General features: G+C 40.9%; 1 protein-coding gene across 3 annotated transcripts in view; it reads right to left on the minus strand.

Annotated features, from left to right (window-relative positions):
• Positions 1–20,976, minus strand: part of Cep162 (centrosomal protein 162) — a 65,964-nt gene that overhangs the window by 33,904 nt on the left and 11,084 nt on the right. For 2 of the 3 annotated variants that reach the window (NM_199316.2, XM_006511264.1), the window contains exons 6-13: positions 20,802–20,869; positions 16,339–16,457; positions 14,878–14,908; positions 14,357–14,473; positions 8,503–8,694; positions 7,902–7,983; positions 3,678–3,951; positions 2,203–2,464 (exon numbers count right to left, since the gene is read on the minus strand). In NM_199316.2, the coding sequence (NP_955020.2) occupies positions 2,203–2,464; positions 3,678–3,951; positions 7,902–7,983; positions 8,503–8,694; positions 14,357–14,473; positions 14,878–14,908; positions 16,339–16,457; positions 20,802–20,869 (1,145 nt within the window). The remainder of the gene's footprint in view (positions 1–2,202; positions 2,465–3,677; positions 3,952–7,901; positions 7,984–8,502; positions 8,695–14,356; positions 14,474–14,877; positions 14,909–16,338; positions 16,458–20,801; positions 20,870–20,976) is intronic. The other variant, XM_030244438.1, reaches the window with a different exon arrangement.

The raw sequence follows: 20,976 nt of genomic DNA on the forward strand, positions 1-20,976 counted from the left end.
GACACAGACATCATTTTGTAAGATTGGAGCTGGAGGGACTGGAGAATGGTCAGTGGTTATGAGCATGTATTTTTCTTGCAGAGGACCTCAAACCCACATCCACTCCAACTCCAGAGGGATCTGATGCCTCTGTGGACACCTGTACACATGTGCACATATTCACACACATACACACACACACACACACACACACACACACACACACACACACACACAAAATAAATCTTAAAAAAGTCAGAAGTCACACTGGATTCTTCTACATGAATGAAGGGATCTGGTTCCTTCCCTAGCTGTAGCTCTTAACTATCTCTGGATCAGTGCGAACATCGCAAAGAAAAGAGTTTTATTTGGGTAAGCAACAGGACTTTTTTTTTTTTATTCAAACCCAATGTTGATGTGAACCGAATTCTCAACACTTCCACATACCAGTTTCCTTCCCAAGGAACCCAACCTGTAACAATTAACCACTCTAAAAGAATTATAGTTCTGAGTAAGTATTGCTACTCTGGGTAAATTATCAATAAACACACACACACACACACACACACACACACACACACACACACACACACCAGTCTAAAGAGAGATCAAAGGTCAATGAAAGAACATATTTGTCCATAACTTCATTTTTTAGTATAAAAATGAGTAATGTGCTTTGATTCTGATACAAACACAGTGAGATTTTTAAATATGGGAAAACAAGTGTAGAATATTAGTTAACTTTACTCTGTCAACCCACTGTTCACCTTGATCCTTTCTCAATCACCGTGCCACATCTGCCTTCATGTGCAATGATTTCACCATCCTCAGGCTTTGGTTCCTTAATGGCCCCCTCCCTCAGCTGCTCACCCACACTGGCATGATCTAGGTTCTCACCAGCAATCACAAAATGACCTTCTAACTTGCACCTTAGTATCTGCTGGCTCCTGCTTCATCTTCACTGCTATCTGACAGTCCATGCCAGATTTCTGGGAAGGAAGCAAACACGAGGAGGATTCACATTTCCTCCCTGTAGCAGCATCTATCCAACTGGCAGCTTGTTCTCGCTTTCTGTGCCTCCACGTTTCTTAGAACTCAGGACTGTCCACACTGCCAGCTAATGAAGTCCTACTGTGCACCATTACAGTTTTTCTAAGGCAAGACCACCACCCTGGCACTTACTCCTCTACCTACTACACTGCCCACTCTTCTCCTTTTACTCAGTCTTTCCTAACAGCATACACAAATATAGTCACCACGGCCACCAAGAGCAAAACCAAAAGGTTCTTTTCTTAAAAAATAAAAGCAGACTTATTTATGTTATGTATTTGAGAGTTTTGTCTATATGTATGTCTGCACACTAGAAGAGGGCATCAGAGTCTATTTTAGACAGTTATGTACTGCCTTGTGAGTGCTAGAGCTTAGGACTCTGGAAGAGCAGCCAGTGCTCCTAGGTGCTGAGTCATCTCTCCAGTTACTCTTTTTTTTTTTTTTTTTTTTTTTTTTTAAAACTTAAAAATATTTACTTAATATTGTGGGTGCATGTGTGTGGTGTGTGTGGAGATGTAGAAGCCAGAGACGAACTTTAGGAGTTGGTTCTAGGACCAATGCTGGTTGCTAGGATGGAGTGGCACAGTGCTATTGCACTGACCCCCAAAGCATCTCTTAACTCCTCTCCCCCGGTCGGCTATGCCATCTTCTGTCTTTCACAGGCACTTTCCTCCAGCATGTTCTATTACTTGAAGCACTAACTCTACCTCCTCCTCTCCTCCTCCCATTCAATCTGCTTTGCCCGGTCAGCGATTCAAGGGAAATGACCTACATTGCTGATGGCTACCTGCTTGTTAAAACCAAAGGGCAGCTCTCAGTCCTGCTTCTTCCCCTGTGGGCAGCAAATGGCAGAACAGAGCCTCCTTGAGGTACAGCTTCCCTAGACTACAAATTCTGTCAAGGTTCCTCCTGCTTGCTCTGCCTGCTCTGCAGACCCTCGTTCTGTTTGATCTCCTATAGTGATTCTACCTTTACATATATTTTCAATATTCTCATCAACCGCTTTTCACTGTCTTTACTGCCACTGTCTTGGGTCAAAAGCTGTAAATGTAAAATGTAAACTGAAGTCAGCCCCAAAGGAATATACAGTTCTTTACTATTCCACAAAACCAAAGAAAATTAAAGAATGCACTCTATGTATCCAGTTCTGTCTTGATAAGAATATACTCTTACCTCTTTTTCTAAATTGATTTGAGGTGGGAATGGATCTCACACTTTTAGTTTTTGTATTATCCTTTGAAGTTTTCTTTTCAAGGGCTGAAAATAACTGGAGTGGTGAACTGGGTTTGCCGTAGCCTGAGCTCCGAGCTGATGCGTACAGTCCACTCTGTGGCTTTCTCTTAGGCAAAGAAGGTGTGCTTCTGGCCTTCTTACATGGAACCTGTTTACCAATGACAGGCACCTCTTCCCCAGCCCCGAGCTGGGACCTGGAAGTCTGCATATAACAAGGACAAGCCCGCTAGTATTAGAATGAACTTCAACCGCTATTACAAATGAAAATTAACAGATGGCAAGATTGTGATTAGCAAACAATGAGGTTTGTGAAGGGCAAACTACTCTAGCAAGGGTCTCTACTTCGTTAGAACTTCAGTGTTTTGAAACCTATCCTCAAAGTTAGCATTAGGACAAAGTACTTCAAACTAATATGCTTGTAACTGTGGCTACCAGTACAATGAAGACATCCAGGATGAAGAGATTTTGAAATGACAATCAAAATAGTATGCTTCTTTTCTCTGGATTTAAGTACATTAACAATAGCTACACTGGTGACGGTTAGTGAACTGTCAACCCGACAGTCCTGCTGCGGTTGGGACACTCTCCTGATGGTGGTGAGCAGGCTCACCGTCATTCCCTGACTGGGATCCCAGACGACACAGAAGGGGAAAGGAACTTTGCTGTACTGCATTCATTGCTCTCGTCTTCTTCATTTCTGCTGCCTTGACTTTCCCATCATGGTGGGCTATACCTTGAACTGTGAGCCAACAAACCCTTTCCTTTTCCCCCAAGTCACTTTTACCCCCAGAGTATTTTATCACAGTAACAATAAAGAAACTAATGCAACACCCTGCCTCACTTCACAGAATTGAGAAGCTTTATAGGAGAGAAAGTGAAAGTAAAATACTGGAACCTGGGACCTATAAAGAAAAAACATAAAAACAGAGAAAGAAGGAACAATGAGGTGTGAATTTTGCCACAGTTTCTAATCACAATCCTGTAAAATGCCAACTCTCCTGTGGGGCAGACCATGAGGGAGATGAGCCATGAGCAATGCGGTGATAAAGAGACGACTTCTGAAACTGTCCAAGTCTTACACTCATTATTAAAGGTAAGAGACAGAAAAGAAAAGGCAAGAGAGAACCACAAGGAATGGCGCACGCCTTTAATCCCAGCACTTGGGAGGCAGAGGCAGGCGGATTTCTGAGTTCAGCCTGGTCTACAAAGTGAGTTCTAGGACAGCCAGGGCTACACAGAGAAACCCTGTCTTGAAAACCAAAAAAAAAAAAAAAAAAAAAAAAAGAAAGTGAATGCTACTTTGGGGCTACTTTGAGCTTGAGACTGGACATTTTGGTAATAAGGCCCACCCACAGGAAAGACAGCACCCAAAGATGATGTCATCAGCCCCACTAATCCAAGCACACACATCTCACCTGGTTCATTTTGTCATCCTGAGGTAATAGTGAGGGGTTAACTGATGTTTTCTTCTTCAAAATCTCCAGATACATTTTGTCCAAATGCTCCTCTGTAGCTGGACAGCTGCTGCCCATGCCCTCATCTGCTGTCCTGTGTAGAACCACACTCTCATCGTGTTTGTGGGGAAATTGGATCGCATGTCTAGTGTCTTGAGACACAGTGTTTGTGTTTGTCTTCAGGGGTAAAGAGCCTACAGATTCAGCTTCTTTACTGTCCGTTGCTTTCTTAAGGCTACAGAATAAAACAGAGCACAGTATAAACTGAAGGTAGCATGAATTCCTCAGCTACCCACCCGCATTTGTACGTACGCATGAGCTGTTAACTACTGAGATGAAGCTACGATGCTAAATCTGTCGTTACGGCACAGCACAACAAAACCAATACCAACTGCGCAGGACACACAGGGTATGATGTACCTGCTTACATTTTTTCTGTTCTCTTGAGGCAGGGTCTAATGTAGCCCAGGCTGGCCTCTCGCTCCTATTTTAGTAGAGGATGATCCTCAACTCCTGACCCTTCTAACTCTGCGTGCTGAGATTACAAGCATGTGCAATTCTAATTTCAGATAATTTTAATGCAGCACAGTAATTTTTAGCCACAATTTCTTATTAAATCAATATGTACTTGAAGTATGGAAATTTTTTTAAAAATAAATCTCTGTAAGACTAAGGTTACTATAATTTATAACAAGAAACCATGGAGTATAAATACTAAAAAGCATAAAATAACCACAGCATAGAAAAAATTTAAAACAAAAAGAAAAAAAAATCACCAGAATTTTAAAATAAAGCATTTACCATTTAATGAACTGAAACAAATTAGGTAAGTATTAAAAAGTCAGAAATATGGGCTGCAGACAGCCTGCTGCTCTTATGAGGACCTGGTTTCAATTCTCAGCTCCCATAGACTGACTTACAACTGCCTGGATCTCTAGTTCCAGGGGTTTCAAATCCCTCTTCTGGCTCCCATGGGTACTAGGCAAGTATGTGGTGCACTGAGATATATGTAGGAAAAAATTCATATACATATTTTTTTTTTAAATCTAAGAAATATAACTCAAGGAATGTCCTATATTTGGTTAAATATCAGTAAACCACAAGGGTTCTAAAAATAGGAATATCTTATGATTTTTAATTGAAGAATAGTTTAAGAGGTTACAATTTCTATATTATGTAGACCAGTTACTCAGTAAATGTTGGAAATGCCTAAAGCACTTAAAACCAATGGGAGAAATATCAGGTTCTTTCTTGTTTGGGGCAGCAGAGGATGTGTAGATGCTAAGCCAAAGTGTTTCCTGTTCTTGCTGGGTACCAACTAGGCTGCATTCCTTGCTCTCTTGCATTGGGACGGGGTCATTTATTAATTCCTGCCATTAGAATGTGAGTGCTGGGATAGGTGGGCTTTAGGTATCAGGAAACTGATAGTAGAGGCTAGAGAAAGGTAATTATGTTTTCATGCAAAACATTTGCTAATCTTTTACCTACGACTTCACACGAGGCAGACTACATGACACATTTCTGGGGTAGTAAGAGAAATAGGAATAAGCAGGTGGCTAGAGAAGATATAATGATGGGAAGTGCTGGTTATTACTGGCTATGACTGGCTATTACAAGAAACCAGACGAACTCAGGACAAAATGGGCTCTTGTAGAGGACTGACAAGAAAAAAACCTATTGGGCTTTCTCTTCATGTCTAGACATCAGCAACAGGACTCACTCTGGGAAGATGATATGAGAAAGAGTTTCATTAGAATTTTCAGTTCAAAGACTGCCTAAGTGTCTCTCACAAGAGCCATATATCCTGTGTGGCCTTCGGGGTCATTGTTCCAGAGGGTCAAGAACCAAACACCTCAAGTAGATTTAAAATTTCATCTAGCAAAGACCTCTGAATCGAACATGGAATGTGGAGCTGACTAGAGCCAAACAGACCAGAAGCATCACTGACCCAGGTGTGACTGAGAGAGAAGTGATGGCCAATGGCTAAAGATTTAAAATGTGCTAACGGCTACACTGACATTTCTGAAATTATTGTTCCCTGGATCATGTACTTATATTTGTTTTCATTTTATTTGCTATCTGTTTATTCTATTATTTTTTGTGGTATACATATTTAACATAAGATTTACCATCTTTACTATTATAAGTGCTTATTTCAGTGGTAAAACATTAAGATTGTTATGTTGAACAAACGTTTCAGCACCCATGCCCATATTCTGATTTTGTGAAGCTGAAACTCTGCAAGCATCAAAGATCCCCTCACCAAGCTACTGCTGCAGCCCCTGCCTTTCTTCCTTTTGTCCTATGACTTTGAAGTATTTCATATAGTTCAAACACACAGGGGCATATGGTGTTTGTTTTCTTCTTGGCTGACTTACTCCCCTTAGTACCACATCTTTGTGATGTCATCTTTGCCAACTTGATACAAACTAAAATCATCCAAAAGGAAGAAACATCAGTTAAGAAAATGCTTCTGGAAGATGGGACTGTAGGCAAGCCTGTAGGGAATTTTCTTAATAATTGATGGTTGATATGATGCTGGCATCCCTGGGCTGGTGGCCCTGGGTTCTGTAAGGAGGCCGAGTAAGCCATGTTAGCAGCACTCCTCCATGACCTCTGCATTAGCTCCTGTCTCAAGGTTCTTGCCCTGTGTGAGTTCCTGTCCTGGCTTCCTTTAATAATGAACCGCAGAATGAAAGTGTAACGTGAATACACCCTTTCCTCCCCAAGTATCTTTTGGTCATGGTGCGTCATCACAGCAACAGTAACCCTAAACAAGATAATCCTCAAAAGTAGTGGTGAGGATGGAGGGACTGGAGCCTTTGTGCATTCCTGGTAGACATGCCAACCAGTACAGTTGCTGTGAAAGATACTGCATCACAAAGAGTAAAAACAGATCCAGCATGATCCAGCCATTCCCTTTACAGGCATGTACCAAAGCAGGGTCTGCTCTAGAAAAGGTATTGTCCTCAGGTTTTAAACAATATAGAAATGTATGTTTTAGAATTTGTAACATTAAAATAATTTTACAAGCTATCTAAGAAGAGCCTCTGTAACATCACTGAGTGGCAGGCTCTGCTCTGCATGCTGACTGGCACACAGCTCCGTGTGAGACCACACTTGCAATTTGAGGGGTAGATTTTAGCCTAAGCTTCTCTGTGTCATTTTCCTTTCAACTACCTAAGTAGGAACAAGGTCAAGAAATCACAAGCAGATTTACCCAATGAGAACATGGCAAAAGCTGGGGCTCAAAATGTATGTGGAAACACAAATTAGATGATGACTGGATGGTTTCATGGAAATGTTTCAAGGAATCAGAGACTGGACAATGCAGGTGGCTAGCATATGGACCTCCTGTGTTCTCACATTAGGGACATATGACCTTGAACAGTTATTTTAAACTTAGACCTCAGTTTTCTTGTCTGTGAACCATGGAAAGCAATGGAACTATATTCAGAGCTTCTGACGGGCTGAATTAACACACACAAAGAATATGTAGTTCTCGCTTACTGTTAGCATGTGATGTATGTTAAGTGTCATCACGCTGTGGTTAGAGCTCGTTAGCTCAGAGTTTTCTCTGAGAGAAGAGTCTGAAGGTGCCTGCTGGTATGTTCTAAGGATGTGAGGGAGAGGATATGATGCTGCAAATGCTACATGAATGCAAAGTTGTCTGCAACAGGTTCCTGTGACTGTTACTCTGCCCTGAGGTGTGACAGAGCCCTGCAAACTCTGCCACCAAACCCTGGAGCTGCAGGATTTCCACGAAGCCTACTTCTCCCATGACCTCAGAGCTCAGCCAGTGAGATGATGGCCAGCTGGTGACTAAGTCAGAACTGATTAATAAAACAGAAAACCAATGATTCACATAAAAATACAATTAATTTCCCCCTCACAATGATTCGACTATCCATGTGCCACTGAAAGACGAGGAATCATATTCTCAGTGAAAACATTAGAACTCATTAATGGCACCACCTTCTTAGTAGCTCTTTTTCTCTTGGTACCAGGAAAATTTTAATGGAGACAGCAGTGGCACATGGGTAGACACACGGAAGCCTGTGTTTTTCACTAATTCACTAGAACGATTCCACAGAATAAACGGCTATACGTCTCCCTGTGAAGTGAAACAGTAAACACTACTCAGCTAAGCAACCATCCTACACAGGCACTGCCCAAACCTCCCACCTGATAGGCTGCAAGTCAAAGGCCCTGATCCCATAGGAATCGATCCTGATAGGCTGCATCAGCTCCTCCACTGTGGGCAAATCTAAGAGAGAAGAACAGTTAAATGAAAAACCAAAATCGATGCCTAAATTGCTTAATTTACACACTGAATCTCACCCAAATCACAGCTTCTCTACTTCATATAGTTAACAAATGGCATATGTAATAACCTAAGTTTGTATAACAAAACTGCACCAGGAGCTTTTTCTTTGAACTTATAAAATACATCTCTATTATCCATACCCAGACCAGACACACGTTTGTTATGTATTTTCTTTTTAACCTCAATACTATTTTCTATTAATATATATATGTGTGTGTGTCAAGTTTGCTGCTTAGTTTGGTCAAGGCACATTAGAATGTGAGCTGTATTCTACATTTAGCTCTAACTGTGGAGTTGATCCAGGTGGGGTTTCATTTGATCACGCCCATTACATTCAAACACCGAGAAGTCATCACCACAAAAATTGTATGCAAAATAGTGGTCACTATTTAAAGATGGTAAATAGAGAAATTCTGTCTGTTCACCCATCATCCGTCCACTAAGTCTGTCAGCTTTTACCGGACTCGGTGGTAGAGACGTTCTTTGAAGACTCTTCGTTTTCTTGAAGACCATCTTTTATGGAGCTCCTGACAGTTTGCACAGTGCTAGCCTCAATTCTTGGTTCGCCTGTGTCTCCCAGAGAATGAGCTACATGACAGTAAGCTTGGTGCAGGGCTTCAGTGTCACCACTGCTTTGTCCATAAGGAACACCTGTGGAAATAAATACAACTCCTGTGCATCACCTCATACAGACAAAACAGAGTCATTCCGGAGTCTCTCAGGAATGGTGAACAAGGCGGCAGGACAATTGCATTACTACAAAAGCAGAGTCAAGCAAAACCTGGGTAAGCTATCAGAGTGAAGTCACAGCAAGGTGAGACCGGTCCTGATATAATTGTAAAGTCTAACTTTATCAACTGCTGCCTTCTCATGGTCCTCAACCAACGTCTCTGTGCTGGGTAAAACTATTCTTACGCTTTCTATATGGATGCATCCCTCTGAAGGACCCTGTCCTTGCCTTACACTAACATTTGCGCTCTGCTTGTGTGGTGGCACCTCAGTCTGTAGGCTCTACTATAAGCATGCTCCTCTAATTCTGCAAACCACCGAGTATTTCAACATCTTGTTAAAGCAGCGGTTACTCAAAGCTGCTTCTGAATGGCCAACTCCAGTCACGTGTCCGTTCTGGGCTTGTAAGACACCTGATATTAATTAATTACCCTTTACTTGGTCATTGTTTCCTCTTCACTTTTTCTTCTTGTAATTCCCACCACTCCAGCCAGCACATTTCCATTTTTCATTTGTCAATGGCCCATTGTCTTAGTGTCTCCAATTGCTATGAAGAGACACCACGACCAAGACAACTCTTATAGAGGCCAAATGTAATTGGGGCTGGCTTACAGTTCAGAGGTTAGTCCATTATGATCATGGCAGGAAGCATGGCAGCATCCAGGCAGACATGGTGCTAGAGAGGGAGCTGAGAGTTGTGCATCTTGATCTGACCGCAGCCAGGAGAAACTGACTCTTCTGCATTGGGCAGAGCTTCAAAGCCCACTCTGACAGTGATGCACTTCCTCCAACAAGGCCACACCTCTAAATAGTGCCACTACCCAAGGCCCAAGCATATTCAAACCACCAAACCCATCAAATGGTCTATCTCTAGTCCTCTTTTAAAACCCTCTGAATATTTTTAAAAGCCCAGTTAATTCTTCCCTTTTTCCTCCCCTTTGTCCTCTTTTTTTTTGTTTGTTTGTTTGCTTGTTTTTGTTTTTCCAGACAGGGTTTCTCTGTGTAGCCCTGGCTGTCCTGGAACTCACTCTGTAGACCAGGCTGGCCTCAAACTCAGAAATCCGCCTGCCTCTGCCTCCCGAGTGCTGGGATTAAAGGCGTGCGCCACCACGCCCGGTGCTTTTCTGTTTTAAATTATATATTATTATTAGATATGTATGGTATGCATATAAATACATGTGGGGGTTAAAGTACAACACTGGAGTTGGTTATGTCTATCTATTGGTTCTAGAGATTGGGCCACCAGGCTTGCAAGGCAAGAACCCTTGCCTGCTGAGCTATCTCTCTAGACCCTTTCCTTTCTTTTTTGAGGAAGGATCTTATGCAGCCCATGCTGGCCTCAGGCTGTTACACAGCTTGAGCTGACTTTGAACTTCTGATCAAGTGTTGGGATTATAGGCACAAACCATCATGCTTGTTGTACAAAGCACTGGAGTCTAAACCCAGAACCTTGTAAGTACCAAGCAAGTGTTCCAACAAACACAGTGGTATCTGAAGCCCCCAGCTAGTTTTATCAAGACGTGATAGATAATAACCTTATCTATATGCCTGTTTCATTATTCCCTAATCTATATTTCTGTCCTCTTTTTGGAACACCAAACTCTTTAAATTTGCAATGTCTTGTAAAGTCAATCATACAACATACTCCCAACTAAATTCCCTATAGTCCTCACCCAAGCCTGTTTTATTACAGTGTTCCCTAGTTTTAGCTAACAGGACCATTTATCTACTCAGCCACTCAGAACACAGAACCTTGACAGCCACCATTTACTCCTCCTGCCCTAGCGCCCTTCCTTTCAACAGCTGACACATTTTGGGAAAAACTAATGAGAATAATGACCTAATACTTTCATGAATATCTTCTTGATATTTTATTGTTTTAACAGTGTACTTTTCAGAATTGAGGAATAAGCCATATAATGGGAAAAATTTAAATAGGGTGACCAGTCTCCCTTTTTGACATCTATGGTTAATTAATGCTTAACAGTCACATCTAGGGGGGAACAACCAAGAAAATATTTTTTTTGAAAAAAAGAAAAGCCATAAAGTGCTTTCTTTTTTCTACAAAAGTAGGAGGACACTGGATGAGCTGCTACGTACATTACAGAAAGCCCTGCATGCTGAGTGGGTGGCATTGCAGCACAGAGCATCCATGCCATTCAGTAGGTATGAAGGGTCCGTAGGGGAGCTGCAGGTCTTGGAGAGCAGTAGCTCTCAACCTCTTTGGGGTCAAACAACCCTTTCACAGGAGTCGCATATCAGACATCCTGTATAATAGATATTTACACTCATAATAGCAAAATGACAGTTATGAAATAGCATGGAAACAATTTTATGGTTGGGATTACCACATCAGGAATTGTATTAAAGGGCTGCAGCATCAGGAAGGTTGAGAACTACTGCCTTAAAGCAATAAAGAACTAAACATGGGGAGAAAGAAATGACCTAAAGGTTAGGAACTAGATATATGAAGGCTGCTTCGATACGGAGCAGGAAAAGGTTCTCTGTCAACTCAAAGCATTTTAACAGTTAATGCAAATGACCTCCCTTCATGAGCTTTACGTCAGTAAAAAGGCTTATTTCTCTGCCTTACACTGAAAAAGACAGAACTCCAGACAGTTACTTTATACAAGTCCCAAGCTTCTTCTGCTTTCAACTATAGACAGTTACTCGTGGAACAACGATCATCCTGTGATGACTATTCCAGCCATGCATCCACGACACAACAACTTGTCTGGAATACAAATAAAAATGAAAATAATCTAGTCTCATTTAGGAAAACCTCACTTTTATATTTCCTAACCTTTTTAATACAGCCTAGCATAAAGAATTTCATGGTGCTAATGAGAGATCATTGACACGTTACCTATCTGGGCTGCTGATTACTAATGGAAACCTGGTTAAACAAAACAAAAAGCCATTGAGCCCTTCTGTTTTTATACCAAATTCAGATGCTCACCTACAGACTGTACTTTAGAAACCCTAAATAAACTCAACACCCCACCGATGCCAACTGTTTATTCTATATGCTTCATGTTCTGTATTACAGCTTGAGCTATTAACTGAAGATTATCAGTAATGATAGCCAGCATGCTACTGCTACATACTGCTTACTGAATTCTTTTAAATTTAAAAGTAATGTGCGAATTAGAGTGTGTGTGTGTGTGTGTGTGTGACATGCATGCCACATCCTGGATATAGAGGTCAAAGGACAACTGTGTGGAGTCAGTTCTTTCCTTCCACCCTTACAAGATTTTTGAGAACAAAGCTCAGGTCATCAGGCTTACACAGCAAGACGTTTTACCTGCTGAGCCATCTCACTGATCACTAACTCTTAAAATGTACATGCTATATCCACATTAGCTGACCATTACAACATCATCTTAAATAAGAGGAAATAGGCTTAAAGACACTAGTTGTTCAGAGTCACACTGCTCATAAGCAGCAAAACTGTGAACATGACTGCAAGGCTATGCAACAAAACCATACTGTACTACTAGTAGCTGACTAACAGAATCACCGCAGATTCAGAAACATTTCAACAAGAATAACAAATGCATTACCTTGAGCAATGCATTGTTGGTTTCTGAGTTTTCTGTATGGCCCACAGTAGTGGCTTTTCTATTGTCTTATACAGTGTTTCAGAGAAAACCACAAATCCCCCAGAAGTTTGGTTGAAATCTTGCTTTGAAACTTTAAGCTTGTAATAAAGTTAATCTGTGCAATCAGGTGTGTCACTTCCATAATTCTGCAGCACTCTGCAGAGATTATGCTGTAATTCTTGCCTTCTTTACTGTTCCATGCATGTGTAACCCTCCTCTGACCACTTCACACACATAAGCCTGGTGTATACCTTGATCAGAGCACCTGCTGTTCTACACTCCTCTTTTAAAAAGCTTATGGCTCCTCACTACAAACTAGGAGGAGACACAGACTGTACTCATGTGGTGGCCACACTATCACATAAAGAAATAGTAGTAAGACCAAGAGATGTGCTCGGCACACACCACCCTGGTAAAATACTAGCCTGAGGGACAAATCAAAACCATGTCCGAGAGAAAATATCTATCCTTTGTCCATTTGTCTTGAGACAGGTTCTCACTATGTAGCCCTGGATGTCCTGGGCTCTGTAGACCAGGTTGGCCGTGAACTCAGAAACTCTCCAGGCTCTGTCTCTGGAGTACTAAGATTAAAGGCAGGCTACCTTTATCCATAAAAACCATTGCCTGGCATGAAAATATCTTTTAGGTGGTTTTTATGTTTTTTTTTTCCCCTCTGTTTGTTTGAGATCTCAGCTTTTTTAAATTTAAAAACATTGTGTGTGTGTGTGTGTGTGTGTGTGTATGTGTGTATGTGTGTGTATACATGCCATGGTGCATGTGAGGAGGTCAGAGGACAACCTGCTGCAGTCATTTCTTCTACCATATTGGTCTTGGATAGAACTCAAGTACTCAGGCTTGGTAGCAAATATCTTTACTTGCTGAGTCATCTTGCCATCTCCAAGGTTGGGTCTTTTCATATACTATATAGCCCAGGTTGACCTTAAATTTGCCATCCTCCTGTCTTAGCCTTTTGCATGCTGGGACTACAAGCATGTACCACTATGCTCAGATTTTTTTAACTTTTATATTTGAAGATGAAACTATGTCAAACAAATCTAGATAGTGATGATCCTTGGAATATGTTGACCAAAAATAAAAGCTATGACAAGATAATGTAGCTTGAGTCTTCTTGATTTTTGATCTAGATGATGATTACACGGGAATGGCTTAGCAGGTGGAAGCTATGCTAGACAAGCCTTAGTATCTGAGTTTGGTTCTCAGAACCAATGGCAGAAGAGAGCTGACTCCTGAAAACTAAACTGTGATGTGTGCGCCATGTCACACATGCCTCCAGAGATACAAATCATAAACATATGCACACAATTCAAATATTAAAATAGATAAAGTACACTGAGCTATTTAGCAAGGTGCATGGGCTTTTCCATAGGTATCGTGTACTGCAACAAGAAACCAATTAGTTTAAACAAAATCTAAGATGCTTAGAGTTGGTATTTTCTACTGCTTTTTATCCAGGCATTATTACAGTTTACCTGACAAATTAATAAGTTCTCTGAGCCCTTCCCCCCGCCCCCCTCCCCCCGCAAAGCAAGATGGTTTAAAAGGTCCCAATGTGGGAAACAAGAATATATTATACTTTACATCAAAAACAAATATTCTGATGGGCACAATCTTAATTTCACATAATATTCAATTGGTAATGATAGATCTACTGCATTATCACAAAACTGTTACTAGCTGTAAGGAAACTAGTTCAGAATTTAAGGGCGTGACCTAGCCTGCTGCTAAGGAGAGAACTACAGAATGCATAGGGAGACCCATGTCCCATTTCCCCGACACATGGTGAGCATCGTGGGTAGCTAACTCTTAGCCACAGCACTCCCCTGTATTGCCAGACATTGCTATGAGAATGAGTGTCTCTAATGTCTAGATGGTTATTTCATCTATTTTTCTAGAAATGCAGCCAGTTGCTCACAGAGAATCCTGTAGTGATTAGAGAAGAGTCAAGGCCTCACATACTTTACCTGTTTCTGCTGGTCCGTCGTCTGTTATTTCTGGAGGGGCCTTTGCTTTAGGGGTTGCTTTCTCTTGACTGCTAAGGCCAACATCTTCAACAGAGTCAAAGGAATCAAGCAGCACAACTGCAGCAACATGAAAGAAAGACGTGAGGGGCGCAGAAAACTGTGTGTCAACAAACGAGTCATGTGCAACGCTTAAGAACAAATATTTACAGAAAAAAAGTGTAAGTGTATAACCACGTGTGTGCTTCTACAAACACTTTTTTCTGTACAAGAAAATGGACTGACAGCATGCACATAAGTGACCGTGTATCTACACATTTATGTAGAAGATAAAAGTCCCAAGAAAAACAGAAAAGGAAACATTTCAAACGTAACAGATTTGGCCAAGATAGGCACAGAGGACACATGACTGAGAAAGGCTATGAAATTTAGCTCCTTAGAGAGACACTTAAAATAAAGACATTTTATTCAAAATTATTTAGATGAGATATTTGAAGTCTAATTATTTGCTAATTAATATTTACCATTAGCCAGCATGCCAGTTTTCTCTTCCTCCTAAATTAAAAGAAGAAAATTACATGTTTTGAAAGCAAAATTACTTGAATGACCACAAAAATGACAGAGACCAGAGAAGCAGGAGCTCTGAGAGATCAGGAAGCACGTTTTCCAGGCTCCTTCACCAACGCTTACCTGAGCCACAGCTTTGTAGGAACTTAGTCGTGTCTCTTCTAAACCTGGGCAATTCCCAAAATTACTTTAGGCCTTAAAAAGATTTTCTAAACGTACCTAGAGGCCACCAGCTCATCTACTTTGCTAAAAAAATTCTGCTTTTCTTTCTTTTTTTAAAAGAAAAAAAATCAAAGAAATAAGGCAATTTTTATTGGATCCTAAAATTATAACATTATCAATAAATTGTTCAAAAATTAATTACCAAGAATAAATCCAAGTCCCCATTTCCTCTATAGTTTGAAAGACATAACTCCAGATAGGCATGCTACCAAATAACAAAAACCACCACATCTTTAAAGAGCAATGCCCTTGATTCCCTTCGTGGCTACATAGAATACAGTATTGCCCTATAGTTAGAACTTCATTTTCTTATTATTTTGATTTTTACTCAGCTCTTGGGAAGGTTCCATATTAGTATGCAGAGTACACTTTCTTGATAAATAGTACCATCATGCTTTTTATTGACTAATTTTCATAAAACACTGAGATTGCCAAATTTCAAACATAAATACCACTAAATTTCTAAAGATATTGTGAGGTCACACTTATTTTTCCGTTAATTTAAAAATCATCTTGTTTCTTGCAAACTGAGTGATACATATTCACTTAAGAAATTATAATAAATACATTAAAAATGAAAGCATTTATGTACAACCTCAGTGTTTCTATTTAGAGAATTTACAATTTTACATGTTTAAAACATTTTGTTCTAATAGTCCCCCCAAAAGACTGTCCAGATCAAGACCAAATAATAAACAGTGACAATCCCATGAACTACTACTGTATAGCTAAAGTGATAAATGATAGTGCACAGGCAGTATTTAATGGCAGCCCTAACACGTTCCGGTAAGAACTGAGGGACGGCAGAACTAGAGAGCAGCAGCCGATGTGCGCAGAACAGCTTGGCTCCTTATCTTAGCCACACTCTCCCTCTTACTGGTCCGGAGAAGGGGTATTTACAGCCTTTCATTTCATAAGAACACAACTCACAACAATGTCATTTTCAGAGACCAATCGAAAAGTAGCATTAACATTGTATTCAATTTCTAAGCTTACCTTAAGGAATCAATATAGCAAAGGCCATCTTATACAAAGAGAGCATCAACCATCATGATTGTGTAATTTATACTGACACCTGAGACTTGCTTAGTTAACAATGAGCAAGGGTATGAAGAACTCTACCTCGAGTTTTCATACAGCAAGTCAGCCGAGCTGATGAAAGCAGACAAAATGGTTGCAAGACAACTGGCATGTACCTGTTTGGGAAAGCTGTCTTTTCCTGACTCAGAGTTTTCTTTGGGATGGGTCTCTTCATCTTTAGTAATCAAAGGATCATCAGCATCCTCAGCATCTTCAAAATCATCACTGTACGTTTCTGAAGGTTATTGTTAGGAACAGAAGGATCACACTGTCAAGGCTAAATTTTAAGAAAGGATTGCGGGCTTGCACAGACGATAGCTCTAAGTACAATCCACTGAAGTGACAGCATGAAGGCACCTCTCTCTCTCTCTCTCTCTCTCTCTCTCTCTCTCTCGATGAATGAGTTCAATTTAAAATTAGGGTTATTTTAGTTTCTGTACTTTGTCATGTTCCTTACATAAATATTGGCACTACTGGACCTCTGCTGTTCTCCAGTCCTGGACAATTCTTGCTGTAAAGCTCCTAGATGTCTTTGTTCAGTGTCTTTGCAGTGGAAGGAAAAGGTGTCTCCAAGTCAACTGATTTCATCTGTGTACTCATGGGGAAGATGGGGCAGGAGTGATTTGGCCACCATCTCTTTCATCAGTTTTTAAGTTCTTTACTGTTTTTAAATCAAGAGACTGACTGTGATCAGTGGGCTGAAGGGAAGGAACCCTTTCTCAGCATGGAAAGAGTTATGGTGTGGGTGTACACAGTAGTATGTAAAAGTAGGATCAATAACAATGTTTAAGATTGTGACCTGGGTCCAGGAGCGGGGAGGTCTATATTCAATGCTTTACCCCACTATTTTCAGCTTCAGTATGGTGATCTATCATAAAACCTCGGGCCTTGAAGTTCTCATCTGTAGAGCTGACAACAGTACTTATCTCAAGGAACACAGATCTGAGAGCTAAGTAGTATTTAAGGAGCATTTCATGTACAACATGCACAATTTAAGGGCAAACATGATGTATCATAGTACCAACAGGATCAGAGCTGGTTTTGCTTCATCTGTATTAGAAGTTAATGAAGCCAGGCATCCCTTTTCTTTGTCTTTCTCTAGGGTATTGTGCAAGCTAAGCAAGTACTCAGCCTTTTCTTCTAAATGGGAAAATTGCTAATGTGCATTCTTCCAAACTACACTTTAGTATTTTCATTTAGTAACTGAAAAAGTTACAGGGAAATGTTACCATATAACATATGAAAGACCAGAGTCCTTCCTAGAACCTGTCATGAGGAGAGCTGCTGTGAAGTAAGGAGGAAATGCCATTGGTCAGTACCCAATCTCGCCAACTACGGATACACTGAGAGTGCGAGTCTGTAGGATTCTAACCACTTTGGCAGAAGGATATTACACATTCAAGATAGTCTCTTCTATTAACTTCAAAATTATAAATTTCAAAACAAGATATGTTCTTAAAATTCAGATAAAGTAAATCATAGACAATTAAAAGTCTAAATGTTCCTTTATTGGCAAATTTATCTGTAAACTGAGTAAAATATGATCTGAAAACCCTTCTTCTGTCATGCTAGAGTTAAAGAAACTGGATTTAAATTTTATTGTAAACAATTTGACAAAATATATGAAGTAACTGTTTTTAGACATCAAATAACTGTCAGGGAAAATGTGATTCTGAAGAAGCATAAACAGATGAGACGAGAGTCCATAATCACGGAAGGTGTGACAGTTTGGAGTATGGGGGACCGTGGAGAGTTTCCATGAGTTGGGAAGACAAAGAATTGAGAAAGGCTGAGAGGAGCAGAGGCTGTGTTACAGTCATGAGGTAAGGACATGGTAAGTAAAGAGTTCCAGAAGAGACCCACACGGGTGGGTCACTGGGTTGGGGGTCCTTCTGGGTGGTTACTAAATACTAAACCCTCAGTGTCAAGGCTGTGTTTGAACAGTTCCCGCAGGCCACACAAGTCAGGGAGACTTCAACAGTAACCTAAGCGAGTGGAAGGACCCCGTTTATCACTGTGGACTTTCAGATGAAACCTCAGAAGGCAATGCTGCCTGTGTAGCAGACAAATGGTTCTCACAGCAGCTCTTCCAGACGCCGCCGAGCCAAACAAGAAGTGCTTCAAATGGATCAAATTGCACAATTGAGTGTCTACCAGTGTTAACCCCAGAGGAGTGAAATCCAGGTAACATCATAAAACCTACAACATCCAACAAAAGAAAGCAAAGAACGGGACCCCACATCCACAGCAAGCAGCCAAGAGACTCAGAATAGAACAAATCATGTAATTTATAGGAAGGCTGACATTACAGAGATGACAAAAGTCAACATTATGAGGAGAGTGGAAAACTTAACCCCCAAAGAACTTCTAGGGGAAAAAAAGAACTGACTGCAAAGCGAGCAGACTGAAGAACGGAGAGGTGGCCATGAAGGCTTAGGACCAAGAGCTGGCATCTGAGAGCGAAGTCCTTCGAAGGCTCTCAGTGGCCTGAGGTGAAACTCACTGCTCAGCACCTGTGGTGAGGAGCACAGGATGGGCAACAAGCAGTCATGGGATCTGGACGAGGGATGAGGGATGACACAGCACAAAACGGCGACACAGTAAAGATGCTAAACATCTCCAAGCAGGATGAAGACGAGAAAAGCAGCCTGGATGGTCACAATCTGAAAGTTACAGTACGGAAGTAAAGAGAAGATCTTATAAACAAAACCAGGCAGCAGGCAGCACAGTGTGCCTGCACGTCCATGTTGTACATCTATGGATTCAACCAACTGTGGACAAAAGTGTGGAGACAACCCATGTGTGCACAAACATGCACCTTTTCCTCTCTGTCATCACTCTGCAAACAAAGCAGAGTAACACTATTTATGCTGCACTTACAGGTATAAAATAAGCAAACTAGAAGTGACACAGGGCACATGAGGGTGTGCATGGGTCAGATGCCAATGGTAACCATTTAGTTAAATGAACCTGGACATGCAGCACCTGCAGGGGACTAAAGCCAAGAGCTCCAGATCCCTAGGGATGGTGAACACGTAAAGGAACTACAGAAAGAGCTGAGCGACTTCATGAGAAATGTAGTCAGAGGAAAAACATTGAAAAAACCCAACTACCTAAAAAGCCTACACTGAGAAATTCTCCCTTCCTTTCCTGTTATTTGTTTTTCAACAGGGTCTCACTACAGAGTCTAATCCAGTCTTTAACTCAATTTCCCTGCCTCAGCTTCCCAAGCCTTGATGTGAGCCACCATACCTCGTATAAGACACTCTTTATAATGAGGTAAAGAATATTTTCAAGCAGTAGAGCTAGGAGACTTTGTTCTTAGCAGCAGCATGCACTTGGTGGCTTAAAGAGGGTTCCTCGTGCTGAGGAAAACAGTAGTGTAGAAACTATAATCCGTGTCCTGAAGTACAGAGTACAGGAGCTGACGGTAAGCGGGGAGCAAGGCAAGACTTCACAAGGACTCACTGCACTCCTTCAAAGACCAACAACAGAAACAACATAGGCTGTATTTTAAGACAAGTAGAACAAAAAATACCTAAAAGTAGGCATCATGAGGGGGTTATTTTGGTATTATTAAAATTCATATAAAGTAGAATATTATTGAGAATACTCTAATAAGGTAAAAAATATGTGTGATTTGTAGCAACTAAGACAAAAATACAACAAAAATGTTTAACTAAAAAAGCCAACAGAGGGAATGGAATAGAATTCTATAAGTAAACCAGGAGAATGCAGAAGAAAAACAATAAAAGAAAACAAGCTGACTGTGAAGTGAAATCCAGGACTCAAGAAACCAAGGCACAATGATTGATGTGAGTTCATGGTAGGCATAGGATATATAGCAACATTCTTATCTCAAAAGACTAACAGTGAAAACAATGCTCATGACTGTAAACAGCATCTGTAAAGGGCAGACGCTTACCAACTACACACCAGAGCCGACCATCTTAGTCAGAAAAGCAAAGCCCAGCTAGATCAAACCTTTTTTTTTTTTTTTGGTTTTTCGAGACAGGGTTTCTCTGTATAGCCCTGGCTGTCCTGGAACTCACTTTGTAGACCAGGCTGGCCTCAAACTCGGAAATCCACCTACCTCTGCCTCCTGAGTGCTGGGATTAAAGGTGTGTGCCACCACGCCCGGCCTAGATCAAACCATTTTAAATAAAACACATACACACACACTTTAATACCACACCTGGCAAAGACAGGAGGATCTCTGATTTTAGACCAGCCTGGCCTACTTAGTGAGTTTAGGGCTGGCCTGCTTTACAGAGTAAGTTCAAAGCCAGCCAATACTGCCAAGCAAGACTTTAACATAAAGTCAGAAGAGAGAAAAGGTATTGCCTCTTGGCACCATATATTGGAGGTTGCTCTGCCCTTGGATTCCCACAATCTCTGCATAAAACTTTGCCCAGCTTCAACACATGAGGCAGTTGTAATGCTTAGCTGCTGAGATAATACCACAGGCACTGTACACTCTGCTTCTCGGAGAATCTCCCTGGACAACGTGGTTTACCTTTGCAGTACTGTTCTCATCATGTCTGTGTTATATGTTGTATCATTTTCTCACGGCAGTTACCTGGCAGTTCCTCTTGTTCTGATTCATTCTCACATCCATCTTCAGCTGGCTCTGTATTACGTGGATATCTGGAATAATATTTAACATGTACTATTACAGGTTAATATATATTCATACAATACATGTTGTACCATATGTTTTAAATTTTTTAGAAATTTAAAATTCTAAATTATTT

This window comes from Mus musculus, chromosome 9 (assembly GCF_000001635.26).
Source record: "Mus musculus strain C57BL/6J chromosome 9, GRCm38.p6 C57BL/6J".
Taxonomy (NCBI): domain Eukaryota; kingdom Metazoa; phylum Chordata; class Mammalia; order Rodentia; family Muridae; genus Mus; species Mus musculus.